General features: G+C 42.4%; 1 protein-coding gene across 11 annotated transcripts in view; it reads left to right on the top strand.

Annotated features, from left to right (window-relative positions):
• Window positions 1-21,217, top strand: part of rbms1b (RNA binding motif, single stranded interacting protein 1b) — a 55,990-nt gene that overhangs the window by 17,740 nt on the left and 17,033 nt on the right. For all 11 annotated transcript variants that reach the window (XM_080785034.1, XM_080785026.1, XM_080785029.1 and 8 more), the window contains exons 2-4: window positions 2,840-3,024; window positions 12,598-12,656; window positions 19,848-19,939. In XM_080785034.1, the coding sequence (XP_080641160.1) occupies window positions 2,840-3,024; window positions 12,598-12,656; window positions 19,848-19,939 (336 nt within the window). The remainder of the gene's footprint in view (window positions 1-2,839; window positions 3,025-12,597; window positions 12,657-19,847; window positions 19,940-21,217) is intronic.

Below are 21,217 nucleotides of genomic sequence, written 5' to 3' on the forward strand. Positions count from 1 at the left end.
GGTCCACTATGGGCCATAGATTTAAAGCTATGGACCAGAGCAAAGATATATGCCTGGTGGTATGTATAACTATACTGTATTCTGTTTGCCTGTGCACAAATAAACAGTTTAAAATGGTTCCTTCATGCATTCATTTTGCCCTAGTTACATATTGATATATATTTTTTAATTCCCTTCAGCCTAAAGTGTTTAATGACCATGTTGGAGTCATGCTTGCGCTGTCATACTAACAGCACACACTTTTAGCTCGTGGTAAGCTCTCCATGGGCGAGGCCAGTTACTGGAAGCCTTGTGTATTTCCAGCTCGGATATGACAGAAACCGCTGGTCTGGGCCTAGCTGATAAGATGCCTTCTTGTCCCCATCCCAGTGTCTCACATAGTCAGGCAGATGTATGAAAACCGATGCACTGCAGAGGCCATCAGAACGGGGAGTTTACGCTGACATTTAGCGAAGACTTTGCATGGCATGGTGCTGGCATTCTTCTCTAAAGATTGTCTTTGTCAACCTATAGCTGGAGGTCGTAGTGGCACACATCCTGCTGCCCTCCCATGGGATGATCATCACCCTGTGTGGGTGTGTGTGTGTGTGTGTGTGTGTGTGTGTGCATCCTTTGTAATTAGTAGTAATTATACTAGTAAAATATACCATATAGGGCCTAATAGGCCCGGCCAATGGCATACCTGATACCTCTCTTGGTTACTGAACAAAAACTTACAATAATAAGTCATACCTGTTGCTGAATGAAAAAAGTATTTGGTAATTTATGGCTTAGTCTTTGACGACTACCTCGATTAGTACATTCAAATGCGTCACATTGCTGAACCCGACATGAACATGGCTTTTCAAAGTTGAAACAGAAGCTTTTCCCAATTCCTAGTAGAAAGGTAGACAGTTCGGGAATTCCTGTCCTGTAATCAAGATGAGAGGGCAGACAGCCTTCTTATCTTGATTACAGGACAGGAATTTTCGCATGTTCACCCATTCATAAAAGTTGCTTATGACTGTGTCTTGTATTGAGATACAACAGATCTCCAACTGTCCGGTTCAACATTTTATTGTATGATTGTGTTTGTTTGCATATTTGACCTAGATTGTTGTGGATTGTTGTTGTTTCATTTGTTAATTTGACTGTTCAAGTAAAACATGGCAGAACTAGGATACAAGCCTTGTTTTAATCATCGGTGTTAAAGATTAAAGAACTAGTTTTGGAATATATCTTCTTCTTCATCGAAACTTAAACCCAACATTCAAGAAGGGTGGGATTAATTGCCATAGGATACTTGGTGCTGGGTTCTGTGTTATCTTCAGGGTCTGTTCCTTCCGTTTCCTAAAAACTAAATAAGTAACTATCTGGAAGAGAAACTTATGAGGATGGTAAGTAAGTAAGTTATTAGTATACTTACTTACAAATAAGTTACAAATAATAATAATACAAAAAAATCCTGTTTTATAGAGTTTAGCAGATCGGCTATTCAAAAATGTCCAACACTAGCCTGGAAGTCCAAGACTTCTACACGTAAACTGCAATTGAGGCAAGTTGCTTTATTGTAGACAACCATAAGTACACTGAAAACACAGTGGTAGTTTTGCATTTAAAATGTACACACGAGGCGGAAGGAAGAGAGGCTGATCCCAGGGACACTGCAGGTCAAGACAGTTTCCTTGGTGAAGGCATGTGAGGCAGTTGGTCGGTCAAAGAAGATCTGCTTCGGCTCCAGTCCAGACTGGGATTGCTCAATCCTGTCACCACCTCATGCTTGGGATTCCATCAGCTTCCTTACTCGAGATTCCAGTGTGTGTGTGTGTGTGTGTGTGTGTGTGTGTGTGTGTGTGTGTGTGTGTGTGTGTGTGCGTGCGTGCGTGTGTGCCTGCCTGTGTGTGTGTGTGTGTGTGTGTGTGTGTGTGGGGGGGGGGGGGGGTTAATCAGTGTCTGACATTGGAGAAGAGGAAGAGCTCTGCAAGGGGGAAAGCTGACCAGGACATGGCAACATTGCGCAACCTCTGACGGTCGTTTCTTACAGGGACGGGATCAGAACAGTATTGTCAGCAATGTCCATATGAAGATGATGAACTGAAACAAAGTTGCATCATGTGATAGCCGTTTTGGCAGCATATGTGTTTTGCTTTGCATCTCTGCAAAGCTATATTCTAAAATAGGTGCTTACTGCTTAGGTCAAGCAGCGTAATGGCATGCTAGGGGATATGATTGTTTATGTTGACCTATCTGGCTCAGAGTCACCCAGGGGCTGCTGGGAACAGTTCCTTTCACACACGCTGGCTTTCGGTGTCACAGTGGTGTCAGAGCTACAGGCCCCCGTGGACCGTGATTGTGCTGACTGCTATGGTGTGAAGGAGATTGCTCTGCAGATATGTGTCACTACACTGTGAAACATTAATCCTTGGGCTGAACAGACACCAACTTGACACAAATGATTGAGTATCTGGACAGTCCTTTTTTCCCCTTCTTTTTTTGACATGAGTCAGAGTGACTGGGAGATATACCGTATGCTAGCCAGTATAACCACACAACAATCTTCTTAGGCTGATGGTTTGTGCTGCATTGGATTTAAACTTTTATGAGAAATTCAAGAGCAGAACGGTTAGCTGTCTTATTTGCTGATATTTGCTTAACAAAATGAAATAAAGGTCATGTCTAAAAAAGAACAGCAGCATATAGCCTATAATGTGTGAGTGGGATTCATTCATCTGGCACCGTTTTGTCTATGCCTGTTTGCACGATTATGGACGGTTCACGGAAAGCATGTTGTTTTGACTTTGAACTACGCACAGTCGCACACGTAACACCATTTTGTACGTTTCCCTCCCTTCTCCTCCAGCCACCTGTTGCCCCCTCCTCACAACACCCCATGGCTCCGCCCAGCCCCAGTCCCAACAGTAGTACCAACAACAGCAGCAGCAGCAGTAGCACTGCAGGCTGGGAGCAGCTCAGCAAAACCAACCTCTACATCCGAGGCCTGCCGCCGGCGACCACAGACCATGACCTGGTCAAGCTCTGTCAGCCGTGAGTACAACGCTTCCTCTTGTCATCATCGGCCATTGATCAGCTATTATTGATCTGTGGGGCCCTTAGTTGCAGAGTTTAGTTGCATGCATATAGTTGTTTGTACTGTTTCAGTGTTATGTAGGGTTATTGTTGTTGTGGTTGTTCTTGACTACGGTAATACGCTCATTTGGTGGTGTAAGTGATATTTCAGTGAATTAGTTTTTTGTTTGTTTGTTTTGTTAACTTAAAGCTATTAATGCTGATAGTAATCATTGCTATAGACTCTATAGACTAAAGGCAAGGGTGTACATTAACAGGGATCTCACCATCTCTCCAGCAGTTTAGTAAAAAGAACATATATTTTCCTGTCAGGTTATCAATTGTATTCATTCAGGAGAGAGAACCCCACAAAAATGATAGCTTCAATTTCCAGTGTTCCACTTCCAATTTTATCTGCTAATTGTTTTGTTTCATTACTTTCACTTTCACTGTCCTGATTGGATATAACAATATATGGTTGCTATGGGGGAATATAGAGCTGTTTAACACTTATTTTAACAAAACGATGTCAGTTACAACACTTTAAGATTTTAAACTGTAATGTAATTGTAATGGTTGCTTGAACTATGCCCATCAAGAGACTGGTGTTGGAATATCTTCAGCTACATGTGTGCAGAACAGCGTACTACATTGCTTCTATAATAATGTTTCTCTGGATGTGTCCTTTGACCAATAAGCTAAAGAACTCAAACTAGCAGTTGGCCATGACTGTATTGGTGTGAAAGTTGTAAGAAATAAGATTCAAGGCCCTTCCATTATTTTTATTTTTATTTTTATACAGTACATGTTTTAATTGTTGTTCTGTGTCACGAGTACATCCACATCAAAAGGCCTGTAAAGGCCTTTGGGCTAAGCATCATAACAGACCCACCTTTTTTAATGTAGCACTGTTGTAGCAGCTCAGTGGCCTTGTGGTTAGAGTGTCAGCCCTGAGACTGGGATGTTGCATAGAGTAATAAAAGGATAGAGAGCGTTAGGCTAAATGGTTAGACCATGTTTCACCCCAGACTAACATATCTAATCTAACATAACAGTGTATAATTATATTATATAATAACTTATAAATACTCGTACTTTATGGCAAATAACAATAGACCCCATCTTCACCCATGGTTTCACCCCAGACTAATAGTGTATTTATAAAACCGTATAAATACTCATACTTTATGGGAAATAAAAATAACATTAATCATGTCTTATTTATTACATGCCTTTTATATTTGTATGATTATCATCATTTGCTGTTGGTGCTGCAATTAAAGTAACAATAAATAGCCTAACATTAGTGTAGTAGGCCTATAGACTTATACAGTGTAATCTCTGTCACACACAGACTCACACACAGACTCACACACACACACACACACACACATCACGCTGCTCCGTCTCCGCGTGTATTAAAAGACGTGATGTTTTTTTTAAACAACATATTATATAATTACATGTTTAAACGTTAGTCTAAAAGTATATTAAAACTTAATTAAACTGCTATTTAATCGCAGAAAGGCTTGTTATGTGAGCGCCAAGCAGGCCGCCATGACAGTGTTCCACAGACCAATCAGAGCGCGACGGAGGGCGGGGCTTCATGTCAGAAACTGCTTGGGAATCGCTTGGACGCTTTTGAAGCACCTGGAAGACTGCCGGAAGTCCAATTATAACTCAATGGCTCGAGTGAGCATCCACTCGAGTTCTTTTTTTCTTTCTTTTTTTCCCTTTTGTTTTGCGGCCTTTATTTTATATTTTTTATAGAGGGATAGACAGTAGGCTGACAGGTAATGGGGAGAGAGATGGGGGAGTGACATGCGGGAGTCGGGAGTCGAGACCGCGGACTACCAGCCAAGGTGCCTGGACCGCTGAGCCACGGCCCAGGCCTGAGTGAAGTTAAGCCATGAACGTCCGTCCACCTCCATGAAAGTGCTGCAGTTCCTCTTTTCACCAGTAGGTAGTAGCAGCTTCAACGTTGGATACTTGGATAGCCTTACTGGGGGCTTGGGATGTTGGGGTTCGATCCCCGGCCGAGTCATAACAAAGACTCTGAAAAATGGGACCCAGTGCCTCCCTGCTTGGCACTCAGCATCAAGGGTTGTATTGGGGTAAGTCCCTGCGACATATAGCGTCATGTCCAGGGGCTGTGTGTACATCATGTCCAGGATGTGTACTTGTACATCATGTCCTGGTGTTGTACTTGTACATCAAGCTGCCTCACGCTACAGAAATCCCTATGGGCCTCATGGCTCGGCAAGGCTTACTGTGCAGCAAATTGTTTGCATTTTTATTGAATTTGTGTATTTTTAATTTGAACCAGTGATTGAAAAGGTTTAGCAATACAATTCATCCCTTGCCTCTTGTAAGCCTATACAACTCAAAATGAATAGTTAGCAGTAGCTGATATAGTCCTGTAGTAATGCAAAATATGTAGAATGGGTGGTTTCCAGGATGGCTAGTATTGGCTACCGCTGTAGATAAAGAAATTCATGTCTTTATGATGGGAAAAGCTCTGTGGACATGATGTGAGTAACAGTTTATTACTATTGAAAATGGGCTCTGTTTCTAATACTCTAATATTGAATGACGAGTTGAGTCTCAAAGCCCTCTCTTTCTGTAAACCCTTAGAAATAATACACCGTTAATGGTAGGTGGAGTTTTTGGTCCTGGGGGAGGAATTACACATTTGAGGTTATGACAGAAGTGAACCAGCCACGGCAAATTTGGCAAGAGGAGGAATATAAAATGAAATTATGACCTTCAAGAAGACTGGCCAAAGACAGAGCAAACAGGCTGCAGTACATGAAGGTGATGAGGCACATCAGTGGAGCTTTGTATCCAATGCGAACAACATTGTTCTCATTGTTTTCTGCCATTATGTGTGTTTATACCTTACATGATATATGTACATATATATGTACACATATATATATATATATACACATATATATACAGTATATATGTTCCCAAGAGCCCTGCTCCCATCCGTTCAGTAACCCCCCCCCCCCCCCCCCCGTAGCAGTCATGACATTATTGTAAGCATGTATACATGGATAAAACATAAGGGTCAAACTACAACACAATGACTATGACACTGTTCACTGTCTGTGATTCCCTAGGGTAAATTCAGAAATTGTGTCAAATGTGATCATCTGCTCAGTAGAACTCAAGTAACTTTTCACTTACTTAAAGTGCCATTCCTTTTGTTTTCTCTGTTTTTACAGGGTAAAGCCTAAGAGGAGACACTTTAAAATGTATTCACTAAATCATCAAATAAAAATAATCTGTATGTGAGCAAGCATGTGTAACCCAGCATATTAATTTTGATTCACCCCTTGTTACTCATAATCTAGAGGTAGCCTGCTTTCATAATTATTGTTACTTGGTACAACATCTACACACCGGGAACGTTTCCTTGTGCATTGAGTGAATCTTCAGGACATATGTGCGTGTGCGCGCGCGCGCGTGTGTGTGTGTGTGTGTGTGTGTGTGTGTGTGTGTGTGTGTGTGTGCGTGCATTTTAAAATCACACACAGAGATTTGTTGTAGGCTATAGCAATATTAGGTCTACACTAGTGTTTGCAAGGGAATTGTATTCTGTGAAGGGTTAGTGCCATAGGCCGAGCAAATCCGTTGATGCCATATAAGATTTGGAATTAGGGCTAAGATGAAGAGCAGGTCATAAGGTCATGCTTTTTACCCTGTGTTGCATTTAGCATAATCCTTTCCTGAAATCCCCCCCCCCCCCCCTCATTTGCTGTATGGTACACTGTGGTCTATTGCACTTTCACCCTCCACACAAATATTGCATCTGGTCTAAATTGCTTAAGAATATGGCCTGCTAAGGTATGACAAACCATTTGAGGTGATATACTGTAGGATAGGATAGGGACTAACATGCAGTACAAAAATATCACATAGTTATTAAATGGAACCCATATTCATGACCTTAGAGTTAGACTAATTTGTTTTATGTATGTCAATTAATAGAATTGTTTACCAGCTACTGCCTTATATCCCATGGCTGAGAGGTCGGCTAGAGGCAAAAAGTGTGCATGTGGTTGCCTAGAGACGAGGCAACCAATCAGGACGATAGGTTGTCAGTACAGCCAATGAGAAACATAGGTCTTAACTACAGCAAGTGGGCGTGAAAGCACGCAGAGAGAACATTGACCAGCTGTGCTTACACAGCAGCTGGTAAAAACAACAAACCTTTCCTTACCAAATTTGATGATCTCTGACTAGTTAGCATGAGGCTACAAACGGATGAGAGGGAGGTTTGCTCTGCTGCATGACCTTGCTTGGTGGTTATATATTTGTTTGTTCAAAGATTTCCTTTTTGTGTATCTATTACTGGAGCTATACCCTTGAGGTGTCTGGTTTGTTTTCTTAAGAATTTGTTCTGTCCAAACAATTGATTGGTTCAAGTACATCCTGTTAAATAGCCCTCACTGTTTAGAAGTGTATTGGGCTTTTTGATTTGTCTATGCTTATTAGCCCTTAAGTAATCAATAATACATGAGAGGTCATAGTAAATTGTTGCTTATACCAATCAAGACGGTCATAATATGAATAGCCTAATTTAGATTTTCACATCTAGCAAAACATACATGACAATGTTAGCTAATGACTTAATGTTAATTAACTTGCTCTGTCACAATTCAAGACACTTCCATAATGACAAGTTAATCCTGCTAGAGCTCACGCAGCAGTGCACGCATGCACACACACACACACACACACACACACACACACACACACACACACACACACACACACACACACACACACACATCTTTTGTTTTACAGGAGTTGGGCGTTGTCACATTCTAATACAGACCGAATACCCCATCTCATGACCGGCCTCAGTGGCTTTCCTCCCATGACACTATTTTCCGCCCAACTGCGGATAATTTTATTTACCGATAAAGTATAGTTTTAGACTGCGACGGAGCTTAAGTGAGCGAGTCGCCGTGCCGAACGTTGCGAAGTTTGCTTGAGCCTACTCAGCGATAGGCACAGAATCGTAAATCATGTTGTGGGAGCGCCGACTGCCACCTCAATTGACTGCTGGGTTGGGCTGCTGGATGCAAGGGGTTGGGGCTTGTATGTCTGACAGGCTGCCCTGAAGGCTGATATCTCCTGCGTGCCTTCCTGGTCCTAAGGGGCTTGAGATGACCTTCCTGGTCCTAAGGGGCTTGAGATGACCTCCGGTCCTTGACCTGCTTGACCGTTGCATCATGTTGCTCTCACTGACTTTATTTCCTGGGGTGATAACAACTCCTTGGACTTCAATTTGTCTAAAACAAAGTAACTGATCATTTATTTGAGATGTAACAGACAAAGAGTGCATCATACACAATCAACGTGTGGACTAGAAATTGTCCCTTTTTATAAATTATAAATGGGTAATATTTTTTGCAACAATCTTAAATTCAATGTGAACACTGTTTTTGTGAAGCAGGGGCAACATCAAATTCACCTTCTACGGAAACTGTCTATTTGATACTGCTTTATGTCTATCAGACATTCATTAGAGCATACATGAGTCAATAATGGACCTTCTATAGAAACTGAATTCAGAGTCTCCTGAGCTTTTCTTTTATCTGCTAGCTTCATATCCTCACAGTAACAGATGTCAATCAGTATTGTCAAAATGAAGATTATCGGAGTGTTTAATAATACAAATCCTCCGGAAAGCTGCAAGCATTTTGTCTTCTTCTCCTGGACATTAGCAAGAGAAAAGAAATTCTCTGTTGTTATGTTTTACCCACTTGCAAAACTAACCGCCGTATGACTTCCAAATGCCCTGTATTTTTTTCTTCTTCTTCTTTTGTTTACCTTTGGGGATGTTTAATCACTTATACTTGTTGGCCATATAGAATAGCAAAAATAGCTGATATACAAGCTCATAGTCACCATATGATCTGTTGTGTGAAGTTCTAAGACTATTTCTGCCTATAATGACATGGCCGAAATAGGGAGTGACGCCAGGAATAAAGTGGTTAAGATGATTTTATTCCACATTTAGCTTCTTGGAGTAATGCCAATGATTACAGAACTCATCATAAATTAGTGTGGATGCTCACATAATTATTTATAATAGCTTGAATTATATTGCGCCTTCATGTCAACCTTCTTGGGCTGTGATTTTATTATAAGGCATTTTATTAAATGCCATGTTGTACACTCAAGAATTGTTGTAAATTTCCCATAAAAATGTTATGTAAAAGTATATTTTATTTCTGTGTACTTCAAGATAATATTTAAAGGGAAAACAATTCTCTCAAGTATTGAATTGGACTGGAACGGATTGGAATAAAATTTCATAAAGCCAATTTCCTATAATAATTTTGTGAAATGACACATGGCACTATCCAGTACTCCCCAACAACATTTGCTTTCTATAAGAAGCTGTATGCATTGTTATGTTATGGCCTTGGGATGAAAATGTCTTTGCCTCTCTGGTGTTTGACTCTGAAGAAGACAGACACAAAGCCTGACTTGCTAGACTGAGCCAAAAACACTGATCAGTGGCTTCACCGGGAATCAATAAACATGAAGGGAATAGTAACAGGATCCCCCAGAGGAACTGTAACAGGATAAAGGCTGAGAGGAGACAGCAGGTGAAATGGGGAGTGTATTGTTCTCTTCACTGCCACTCTGACAGGGACGACATTCTAGACGATTCAAGTGGCTGATGCTAGGCTGACAGCACCAAGCAGCTCAGTTGCAAGGTGACAGACTGCGAGGAGAAGTTAATAGACCAGAGTTCCATGTGAAAACTTAATAAGTTCAGAACTTTATACCAACATGTTTTAAATATAACATAGGCTATACAGACCATTGTATAGCGCCATTCACACTGAGCACAACTTAACTCACGATAACACCTTGACCTATTCTCTCAGGAATATGGCAACTAGTTGTTTGTTTGTTTGTTTGGTTTGTTTGTTGGTTGTACATTATTTTTTAACATAAAGCGTCCTTGGGGTTCATGCGCAATATAAATTATTATTATTATTATTATTACCCTTATTATTATTATCCTTATTATTACTATTATTATAACAATAATTATGTGAGCATCCTCCACACTGATGCTCACATATGATACGTTCTGTAAACATTGACATCAAACGCTCTGCACAGTCCAGTTCTATCAGAGCCGACACAGGGGGAGTTGAAAGATACATGCAATATGCTATATGGATAATCTGACTCTGATTATTATCTATAAGGAGGTCAGATAGTTGTACCCTACCAGAGATACTGACAGTTAGCCTAGCAGGCTAGCAGCTAGCATTAGCATTAGCTTCATGGTCTCTTCTACATTACTAACAAAACTTTCAGAAGGTGAGATTGCATCCCAGATGTCCGATCGATTTTGAATGGCTGTCAATGCTTCTATCGCTCATAAAATTGCGCTGAAAGTGATCCAAATGATATCGTCCGATGTACTAACAGTCCGACAGGCATTAGTCCGACCGACACCCTACCTAACCTCACAGGGAAGCCATGGGTGAGTTTTAACCGGCAACGTATACATGTCTGGAGCCACGAGTCAGTCTTAACCGGCAACGCCACCGAGTGGCGCGCTATGAGCTTGTAGGTCTGCTATTTTTCATAAAACTGGAGGATTTAGAAGATTTTTTTAATTTGGAGGTCAGGCCTAAATGGGTTAACCAGCCATGCATGTTGTCGGAATAATGCCTGTCGGACTGTTAGTACGTCGGACCAATATATGCGCCCCTGTGGACGCTGCCATCCATTTGAGTTAGAGCGCTTTTTAAAACAACATATTTATAGTTATCGTCATCGTTGTCATGCTTGGTGTGACTGGCCTTTAGAGCTATATTTTCCCAAGCGAAGAAAGCAGTGAGTGTGAAGTGTGTTTGTGCAACTGCTCTCTGACTGTGCGTAACGGGGCAGTAGCAGTTGCAGACAGTATGAGAATTGAAATGCCAAAAGAATCACAAAGCACTGGGAGTTGAGCTGTGTCCTTGCACTCTCCCTATCCCAGCTTAAAGATGGGGTGTTGTAATCCCCTGCCTTCAATTGCCCTGCCCCCTGCTTTCAACGTTGCCGTTTCACACACCCCAGATAATGCACTGATTGGTGTGGGGAGGGGCCAGTGCTGGTCGTGCATGTGGTGCCGGGGGTTGCCTGGTCGGCTCGAGGTGATTTCAGTGATTGATTAATTTGGAGTCAATTAGTGGAAACCCTTCATCCACCCAGCTCTTAACGCAGTGGAGCACAGCGTAAGGTCACACCAGCCTAGAGAGTCAAACACGCACGCACACGCACAGTATAAGGGACAAAAACGCCTTACGCACAATTTGTATGACTCACATAGACATGCAATCTTCTTTTTTACAGTTAGATTTCTTTTTCTTTTTCTTTTTACAGATTTCCATACAGTTACAGTCACAGTGCATTCCATTCATGAATGTCCATCATTGTTAGTGGTGTCATCTTGTTCTATTCAGTCCATTTCTCCCATTTTCTCCATCACAAATAATACTTTGACTATAGGTAAATATCTTCTCTTTGTGTATTATCCTCTGTCAAGTTTCACAAGTACAGTACAACACTTTTTGGGGATTTCATGTTTTGGGATCTCATAGTTTAGTATCTTCTTTATCATTGACAATACATGATGCAATTTCATTAAATATCAAGCCACAGCCTTGTTGAACAGATAAACATGTGATCCTGTCCCTGGGACTATCATCAGACACACATCAAATGTGTCAGGAATCAGGATCCTGGGTAACCTATCTGGGTCATCTGGGTCTCAAGATGGGGGTTTCATTGTCATCCAGTGCCCACTATAGCTAACTTCCCTGCCAGGCCACAACTCTGCTGTCCACTCTCAGTCAATTCACTCATTAATCATCTCTCCCCAGGGCATATCTCTCTACTAGGGTGCTTGTTTACCGTTATTGAGGTCCGACTGCCTGTTTCTAAATGTGTCAGTGTGGGTATTGGGAAGAGAAATTGCGTATACTGTATGTGGCTGCCATGCTTTGCACTCCATAAATATGCTGTGTTGTGTTCAGTTAGTGTTTTGCGTTCAGTATAGGGAGCTTTGTACTGAACAAAAGTGGAGTGTGTTTGGAGGTCAGTATGGGATTCATTTGTCAGACAGGATACCACAGAGCTGTGAGAACACAGGATGTAGCTGGGGAATGCGGGTTTCATTTAGTTTTTTTACGACCATACAATACAGCTCTGGATCCTTGTGTACTTCAACTGGTTTAAATGTCAATATTTAGTTGTTGTACTTGGTTGTTTTTGTAGTTTTACATTCTATAGGCCTGTCATTGGTTTTGTTTGGCTAAAGGGCTAGGTCTGTCTAACTTTGCAGTGCACTGACGTGGTGGAGAGTTTAAACTCCACATGGAAACCACTTCCTGTTTCTCATACTTTTTCAATGATGTCATAAATTCTTGCACAAGCTCTGCTCTTTGTCGTTTCTAGCTGGCTTCGTCCTTCTAGTGCATAATCCAGCTAACAATAGATTCCTTTCTGTTCCTTTTCTAGGTATGGCAAAATTGTGTCAACAAAGGCTATTCTGGACAAGGCTACGAACAAATGCAAAGGTGTGTGAGGGTGTCTTTCATTTTCTAACATGAATTACATTTCAACCATTTTCTGTATCTTCTCTTAAATATGCTCGCAAATCAAGAAGTCCATAGCCATTTCCACACCTCCAGGCATAAGCACTTACGCCTGGCTGGTATAACAAAACTGCACGTTGTAATGTTCAGATTTATTATGTCACTTATGTCTTATGTCATTTATTATGTTACTTTCACAGATTACATCAAACAGCCACAATGAATGTTTATGAAATAATGATTATGCTTATTTTGGGAAATGTATGTTAGTTCCAAACTTTAATGTTATATGTTGTACTTGTTTTGAACATGTCTGTTAAAATGTTGTTAATGCTAGGCTAAGGAGGAGTATTAAACATAGATATTATAAAAAATAGATGCCTCACTATTGCAGTTCATTGGAAGTGCAGTGCTGAAGGCTTTTTTTAAACAAATACATTACAATACAAAACAAGACAAACAAACAAACACAAACAACAAAGTTATTAATACAACAATACAACATCAGAGCCAGGGGGGATTAAATTAATAACAGAAAACATTAAAGAGTGAACACAAAGCAACAGTTCTCCGCAGCTTTCTTATTTAGAAGTGCTGAAGTCATTTGCTGAAAGCACGCTGCGTCGCTGCCCAAGTGACATCACTCATGCGACTCCTCCATGTCTCTCGCTGTCACTCAAGTGACTACTGGCCAATCACAGCGCGTCTTTTCCGGGACTTATGTTACGCACGTGGAAGCTGCTCATTGAAGGCAAATACTTTGCAAGGAATCTCGGGAAAATTGTGCCTTCAATGGTGACACGCACCTCAGAGCCGGAAAGGGCGTCTACGTATATATGTCTATGGTATTAAACCTCAGGTTTCCCTATGTTTGGGAGGAGCTGCTACTTGATTCCATAGACTGGATTTCAAATTGAGCTAAACTACGCTACATTAACTGTAAAATAAACCTTCACAGGCACACCAAAAAGATGTGTTTGTTTGACAGGATATGCATAGTAAATGTCCCCTCAATATCGAACTATCCATTTTATGTCATAAAAAGCCCTTCTCATGAACAGCCATGAAAGAGATTCTGCCAACATCTGTCTGAACTGGAACATGGGTGTTAAGGTAGCACAGACAGTCTGCTCATCATATTCCAGGGCTGACTACGGGGAACTATGTGAACTAGATACCATATTCTCAATCTCAACTTGAGGGGGGGGGGGGTAGCGCATCCGGAGTTGCGATGTGATAGGTCGGTGTCTGCGATAGGTGTGAACGATTTAGCCGACGTGCTAATGGGGACCATTTAAAACAAAGGCGGCTTGCATGCTGTAGTTTGCTACTATTAAAACAGACATTTGCTACTATTATTATTATTTTATTTTTTTTCTTGTTTTTTCGCCCCCTCTTTTGGAAGTTAGACTGGGCCAGCTCTAAACTGACTGGGCCAGCTCTAAACTGACTGGGCCAGCTCTAAACTGACTGGGCCAGCTCTAAACTGACTGGGCCAGCTCTAAACTGACTGGGCCAGCTCTAAACTGACTGGGCCACAGCCCCCGTGGCCTAATGGACCCTACGCCGGTGTATGAAAGTATGACAGGGAAAACTAGCCCAAAGTAGCTTATAATCAGCAGAACTGCAACGGCAAACAAGCGCTGCAGGCTGCTTTTTGCAATTTGCATGGGGGAAAATAATGTTTTGTTGGACGACTGGTCTGTGCTGATAAAAAAATGCTAGTCTGTTGCAATCTGACAGTTTTAAGTAGTCTTTGACTTGTCTGAACAAGTTTGGTCTGGAGGCACCTTTATTTAGACTGTATGGCTGAAATATCGAAACCTTCACTGTGTGATATGACACACAATCCCCTAATGCCATTATATTATACTAGGAGCTCACGTGCCGCTCACATCTAACGGCATGCATCCGTGTTGTTGTTTCTCCATGAATATCGTGTGTCCGAGTTACACACACACACACACACACACACACACATGTACATTTTGAATGAAGGCAGACAGCGATGTCTTTGGCCACTGACCGTGTTTTTTCCGTGCTGGGCAGGTTGTGTGGGCGCTGTGTAATCAGTCTGTCGCACAGAGAGAGAGAGAGAGAGAGAGAGAGAGAGAAAGAGAGAGGGGAAGTAGAGCAAGGATAGAGAAAGATAGGGAAACTACGTGCTCTGCGCAGTTCTCGGAAAGCCCCACTGTGATTGGCCAGTAGTCGAAGACCCACAAATCTGGGTTGAAAACGCAGAGGTAAAGTCAGTGATGTGTCACGGGCAATGGCCCAAAGCACTGTCGTAAACGGCACTTGCGCATACTCCGCATACGTCACGGTCTATGACTTTTCCAACCGAACCGCGCACAAAGCAGGAATGCGCACAAAATAATTTGCCTTGTGCTCATTTGTGTATGCTCACAAACAAATTAATGTGGGCATGGAATTCTCTAAATTGTAATTCTAGATTTCAGACAATGGACTAGGTTGAGAAATTACTAATAACGCTTTGCTGTATTGGCCCCTTATTCATTCAGTGGGTTTGGCAGCACTGTAAAATAATGGAACTCTTGTTTAAGTCATTCACCAGCAATGTGGTTGTCTCAGAAGGGACGGTCAAATCAGGAAATAGACAGACATGCTGGTAAAACGCTGCCACCCAGCTCATGTTATTTTAAGCCTCAACCCTTGACTCTTGGCCTGTCACTGCTGTGGGCGTATCCCACAAAGAGACAACATTCTCAGCCTCCCTCCCCCCATCCTCTCTGTTGAGTGATAGGTCCTTGGCTCCGATCCAGTCCCTTTCAACTGTTCCATGTTTTAGCAAAGAGGGCCTTAGTGATTCTGTCCAGTGCATGATGACGTTATAGGTGAGCGTTTTCACACTCCCTCCCCTCTGTATTATGCAGATACCAGTTAAGTGAAGGCTCCCAGTGAAAGTGACACACTGTTAAGACTTGTAATGGTTTAAGTGATATTTTAATAAACCTCAGATCGAATAAATACTAGTAATAGACTAGTTTAAAAATGAAGTTTAATAAGAGCTAAGATTCCATTGTGTGGCCCTTTTCACTGTTGACGTACTGTGTAGGAGTGCTGGTGCATTCACCGTCAATGAGCTCAGGGAGGTTAAATATAGCAGCCATAGTAGAGGCCCTGCATGGGACCTCTGGTCCTCCCTGTTTGGACCCCCCTGAGGACAAAGAGCTGACCTGAGCCCTGAACGTTACTGTTGCTATCTGCAGTCTCAGCACTTTCCTGCCTCTCCACGCACGTAGGCATGTATGCTGCACGCACGCACACACGCACGCGCACGCACGCACATGCACAGATACAGATATATATTATGATTATATCATGGCATGTACATGCACACACCTTAGACTCAGATTTGTGCATATATGAATGACGACGTCCAAACACAGTAATTCACAAATATGCGCGCAGACTATCTTATACTGTACGTGTGTGTGTGTGTACACAGTATGTGTGTGTGTGTGTGTGTGTGTGTGTGTGTGTGTGTGTGTGTGTGTGTGTGTGTGTGTTAGGGCTATAAGAAACTAGTCGACTATTCAACTAGTCGACCTTGTTGGTACTAGTTGACTAGTTGATAAGAATTTTCCTGTTTTTGTAGGCCTCAAGATCAGCTAGATTATAGTCACCAATGTACACAGTTTTTAAATTTACAACTATTTAAAAAAATACATAATAGGTAGGCCTAGTTAAACAACTAGTCGTCTAGTCGACTAGTAAAAACACTAAGTGAAAGCCATAGCCTAGTGTGTGTCTGTGTGTGTGTGTGTGTGTGTGTGTGTGTGTGTGTGTGTGTGTGTGTGTGTGTGTGTGTGTGTGTGTGTGTGTGTGTGTATGTATGTGTGTGTGTGTGTGTGTGTGTGTGTGTGTGTAAAGATAATAAATAATATTAACCAACCAGCAACCGACCGGATGTGTCCAAGGATTTTGGATCATCTCGTAGCAGCATGAGGGTGAAACCCTGTCTAACGTTCATTTAACCAGGAAGTCACACTGAGGTTAAAACATTTTTACAAGCGAGACCTGGCTACGCAGTATAAAAAAGTCAACAGGGGGAAAAAACTAAACAACAACAGAAGTGTTCAACAATTATACAAACTAAAGATTAAATACAATAAAACATGTAACAGTACAGTAGAGCATTAGTACTATTGATTGATTGATTGAAATATGTATTAACAGTTTGCAGAATTACAGTACATTTCAAGCACAACTCAATACAAAGACTGTTAACTGTGAGTGGACGACCCAATAAAGCATTACACAGGTCCACCTTGTTCAATTCATCAAAACATTTAGAGACGTACAAATTGACACTTCTATATAGCCAAAGAACAGAACAGGAATTCATCATAAAGGAGGTAAAAAGGGAAAAGAAACATAAACAGTGAGGGAAAAAAGGGGTGGGGGGGGGGGTGATTCCGATTTTACGGGGGCCAGTTTAGAATTGCAGCCGTCCGTAGGCGCCCTTTGAGATCGGTTTTGAAGGAGTCTAGGGATTCACATGTCTTAATGACTGTTGGTAGGGCGTTCCACATTTTGGTGGTTATAGGAGCGAAAATAATTTAGTCCCTTGTTTGTGCCGAATCTGGGTTGTACATGGTTTGTTGCACTCCCTCTGGTGTTGTGGGTGTGGACTTCGTTAACATTAAGGAAGTATTTAGACAGGTAAATGGGTATCTTGGTGGTGTATCGAATCTTGTGGACAAGACCCATTGCAAGATGCTGTACTCTGTCGTCGACCCTAAGCCATTCCAGCCTGTCAAAGTGGGCAGGGGTAAGGTGGGTTCGGGGGGTGAGCCCAAGTAGGAGCCTGACCAGTTTGTTTTGGGAGGTCTGGAGCCTTGTTTTAAGGGCCTTTGAGGTGCTGTGGTACCAAGAGGTGCATGCATAGCGGTACTTAGTATCTGTAGGCCTACTTATCTGCCTTTAAAATCTGGTGATGAAAGCGTTCCAGTTCTATAACCCCTGGACCTTGATAGAACAAGCTCATCTTGCCTGCCTCAGGTCCGACAGCAGGTACTGTTCAATGCAACCACTTTTGAGAGAGCCTAAGCCTTAATAATACTACTGTGCAAATTTTTTATAGCATTTATGTACACAGGCAGCTTACCAGGGATGGCTTTATAAATACAAATCTACCAATATTGCATCTCTGCAAGGGATTGCCAGTCTTAGAAATTGTAATCTATCATAGAGCTGAATGATACAGGGGGTCGAATATAGCTAAGTAGAGGAACATGCAAACCTATTAACAGTATATCACCATAGTCAAGCTGAGACAGAAAAAGTCCAGCAGCTAATCTTTTCCTAGCAGACATGCAAATCAAGACATCAACATTCACTGTACAAAAAACTCAATGTAAATTCTGGGCGTGACATTTGCAAGACATTCAATTTGGTTTTGTCCAGTTGTGTTTTGCGTATTACTAGATGCTTGCGCGGCGTGCTTACGTCTAATGCCACACGTCATCCGGGTTGTTGTTTCTCTGTGAATATCGTATGTCCGAGTGAGACACACACACACAAACCGTACATTTTGAAGGAAGGCATAGACAGCTGTTGTTTCCGTGCTTGGCAGGTTGTGTGTGAGAGAGAGAGAGAGGTGCGTGAAGTGCGTGAATCTTTTCTACGTCCGAGCATAAACATGGTAACGCCCCGCCTGCCTCTGATTGGCCTACCGACACTGCCGGCCGCACCAGACTTTCTGGCTTACTGCCGAGGTGGAGGATACATGGTGGTAGCCTCGGTCCCAGGCTTACTGCTGAGGTGGAGGATACATGGTGGTAGCCTCGGTCCCAGGCTTACTGCTGAGGTGGAGGATACATGGTGGTAGCCTCGGTCCCAGGCTTACTGCCGAGGTGGAGGATACATGGTGGTAGCCTCGGTCCCAGGCTTACTGCCGAGGTGGAGGATACATGGTGGTAGCCTCGGTCCCAGGCTTACTGCCGAGGTGGAGGATACATGGTGGTAGCCTCGGTCCCAGGCTTACTGCCGAGGTGGAGGATACATGGTGGTAGCCTCGGTCCCAGGCTTACTGCCGAGGTGGAGGATACATGGTGGTAGCCAAGGTCCCAGGCTTACTGCCGAGGTGGAGGATACATGGTGGTAGCCTCGGTCCCAGGCTTACTGCCGAGGTGGAGGATACATGGTGGTAGCCTCGGTCCCAGGCTTACTGCTGAGGTGGAGCATAGTAGGATACATGCTGGATAGTCTGCCGTGAGGTTACTCCGTCGTGCCGTAGTTGGAAATAATACAAGTACGATATAATACAAGAGAATGACAGCTTGGCACGCGCGACAGTAACTTTTATTTTTGTAGAATAGGCCAACTAATATAGTTTCGCAAACTGCATAAACAATATTAGTGTTACAAAGTTAGTTACAAGGCTGCAGCCTGTCACGCGTGCCAAGTGGTCATTCTCGGTGAGGCCATGGGGGCAAAACGGGCAGTGTCGGTAGGCCAATCGTGCGTTACCATGTCTATGTTCAGACGTAGAATAGATTAGAGGTAGGTAAACTACAGGGAGCGTGAGCGTTCCGTGCACACTGCAGTTCTCGGAAAGCCCTGCTGTGATTGGCCAGTAGTCGAACAGCCACAGAGCTTGGTTGAAAAGGTGAAGTCAGTGACATATCCCGGCCAGAAAGCACAGGTGTGAAGTTGTGAACAGCATATACTCTGCATACATGCAGAGTATGCGGATGTGCTGTTCATGTGCTGTTCAGTGCTGACTTGGCCACCTGAACCCGTGCACAAAGTTGTGCGCTCCATGGGCTCAAATACATTTGCATTGTGGGTGTGGAATTCTCTCAAATATAATAATAGATGTTGTGTATACATTGATTATATTTTGTCTTATTAATATTCATAATATATGGGATTTATTTAGCGCTTTTGAATTAGTCAAAGACAAAATAGAAAACAACTTTATTAAAACAAAATAACTAGTTTGAGAATGTGTTATTATTGACGTCTTTTATTGAATTATTATTAGGTACTTTATGTTGCTACAGTGTCTGCGGTGCAGAACAAAAATAAGTTTTTACCACAATATAGACCAGACCACCATGAACCTTGAACCTGGAAGTATTTTTAGCCGTTCAACACATTCAATAGCATTGCCTGGCAGTGTGCTGTAACATCTGTGCTTCACAGGTTACGGCTTTGTGGACTTCGATAGCCCTGCTGCAGCTCAGAAAGCCGTGGCTGCCCTGAAGACCAGTGGTGTCCAAGCTCAGATGGCAAAGGTGAGGATACGCTTTCAGCCTAATCCTGATATAACACCCACACATACGGCCCCGTTGCGCTGTTTCTTCTTCTAATCTGGTTGGCCGGGCAACTAAAACCTGATCCTCATGGTATTACATAGCAGGACAGGAATCCGCCTGAGTGTGGTGCACATGTGCCACTGACTGCACCCCCAGTTACTCTGAGGTCACCGCTTGAAACAAGTCTGAGGCATGTGCTGAAGCAATCTGTGTGTGTGTGTGTGTGTGTGTGTGTGTGTGTGTGTGTGTGTGTGTGTGTGTGTGTGTGTGTGTGTGTGTGTGTGTGTGTGTGTGTGTGTGTGTGTGTGTGTGTGTGTGTGTGTGTGTGTGTGTGTGTGTGTGTGTGTGTGTGTGTGTGTGTGTGTGTGTGTGTGTGTGTTGCCATGGGCGCAGACTAGGGTGGGTTGGAGGCTTGTACTAGTAGCCTATATTCTTACGTGTGGAGCTACAGTATTTGCAGCTATTTGCTTGTGTTCCTATATGCATAGTGTGCATTGTGTAATGTGTGCGCGTGCAATGCATATGCATATGTCATGGTCCCTAAACGCACCCTGTCAGCTGAGAGCTCCCAGGCAGGCTTTGGACGGTTTCCAGGAGTGAGTGGCGCCGACTAGCAGTCTATGGGGTGGAGAGAGGCCGGTGATGCACTGTGCTGACAACAGGGTGATGACGTCCTAGAGAAGGAATCCACCCTGGGGATGTGTGTCTAAGCCTCCATCTCCAGGAACAGAAACCAGTCTATCCGTCCCATAGCCAAAGCACCTTTAACACATTTATTTAGGACCTCTCATAATATCATTATTATTATTATTATTATTATTATTATTATTATTATTATTATTATTGTTTAATTATTATTATTATTAGTATTATTATTATTATATATTATTTTGCTTTTCACTTTGGTATTTGCTATCTGGATTTATGCCATGACATGCAAACCTGTCAAAAACAAAAGTGGAGGATTCTGTCTGATACAATTACAACACAGTAACAAAGTGCAACTACCCTTTGTTGGTTTAGGAGTACAGTGAGTACCTTTTATTGTAAAGATGACGCTAGTTTGTCTTGTGCAACTGTCCAACATAGCTGACAGTTATTATTACTTTTACAATGCACAATACAAATATAACACGTTTTTAGAATTTCACATTTTATAATACACCAAAAACCAAAGGCTAAAATCTCAAATTAATACAACTTAACTAAGGGTATTTGGGTAACTGGAATTAATTGTACCAGTAACATTATATTGTT

Source organism: Protomyctophum bolini, assembly GCF_963924005.1.
Source record: "Protomyctophum bolini genome assembly, chromosome: 16".
In the NCBI taxonomy this organism is placed as follows: Eukaryota; Metazoa; Chordata; class Actinopteri; order Myctophiformes; family Myctophidae; genus Protomyctophum; species Protomyctophum bolini.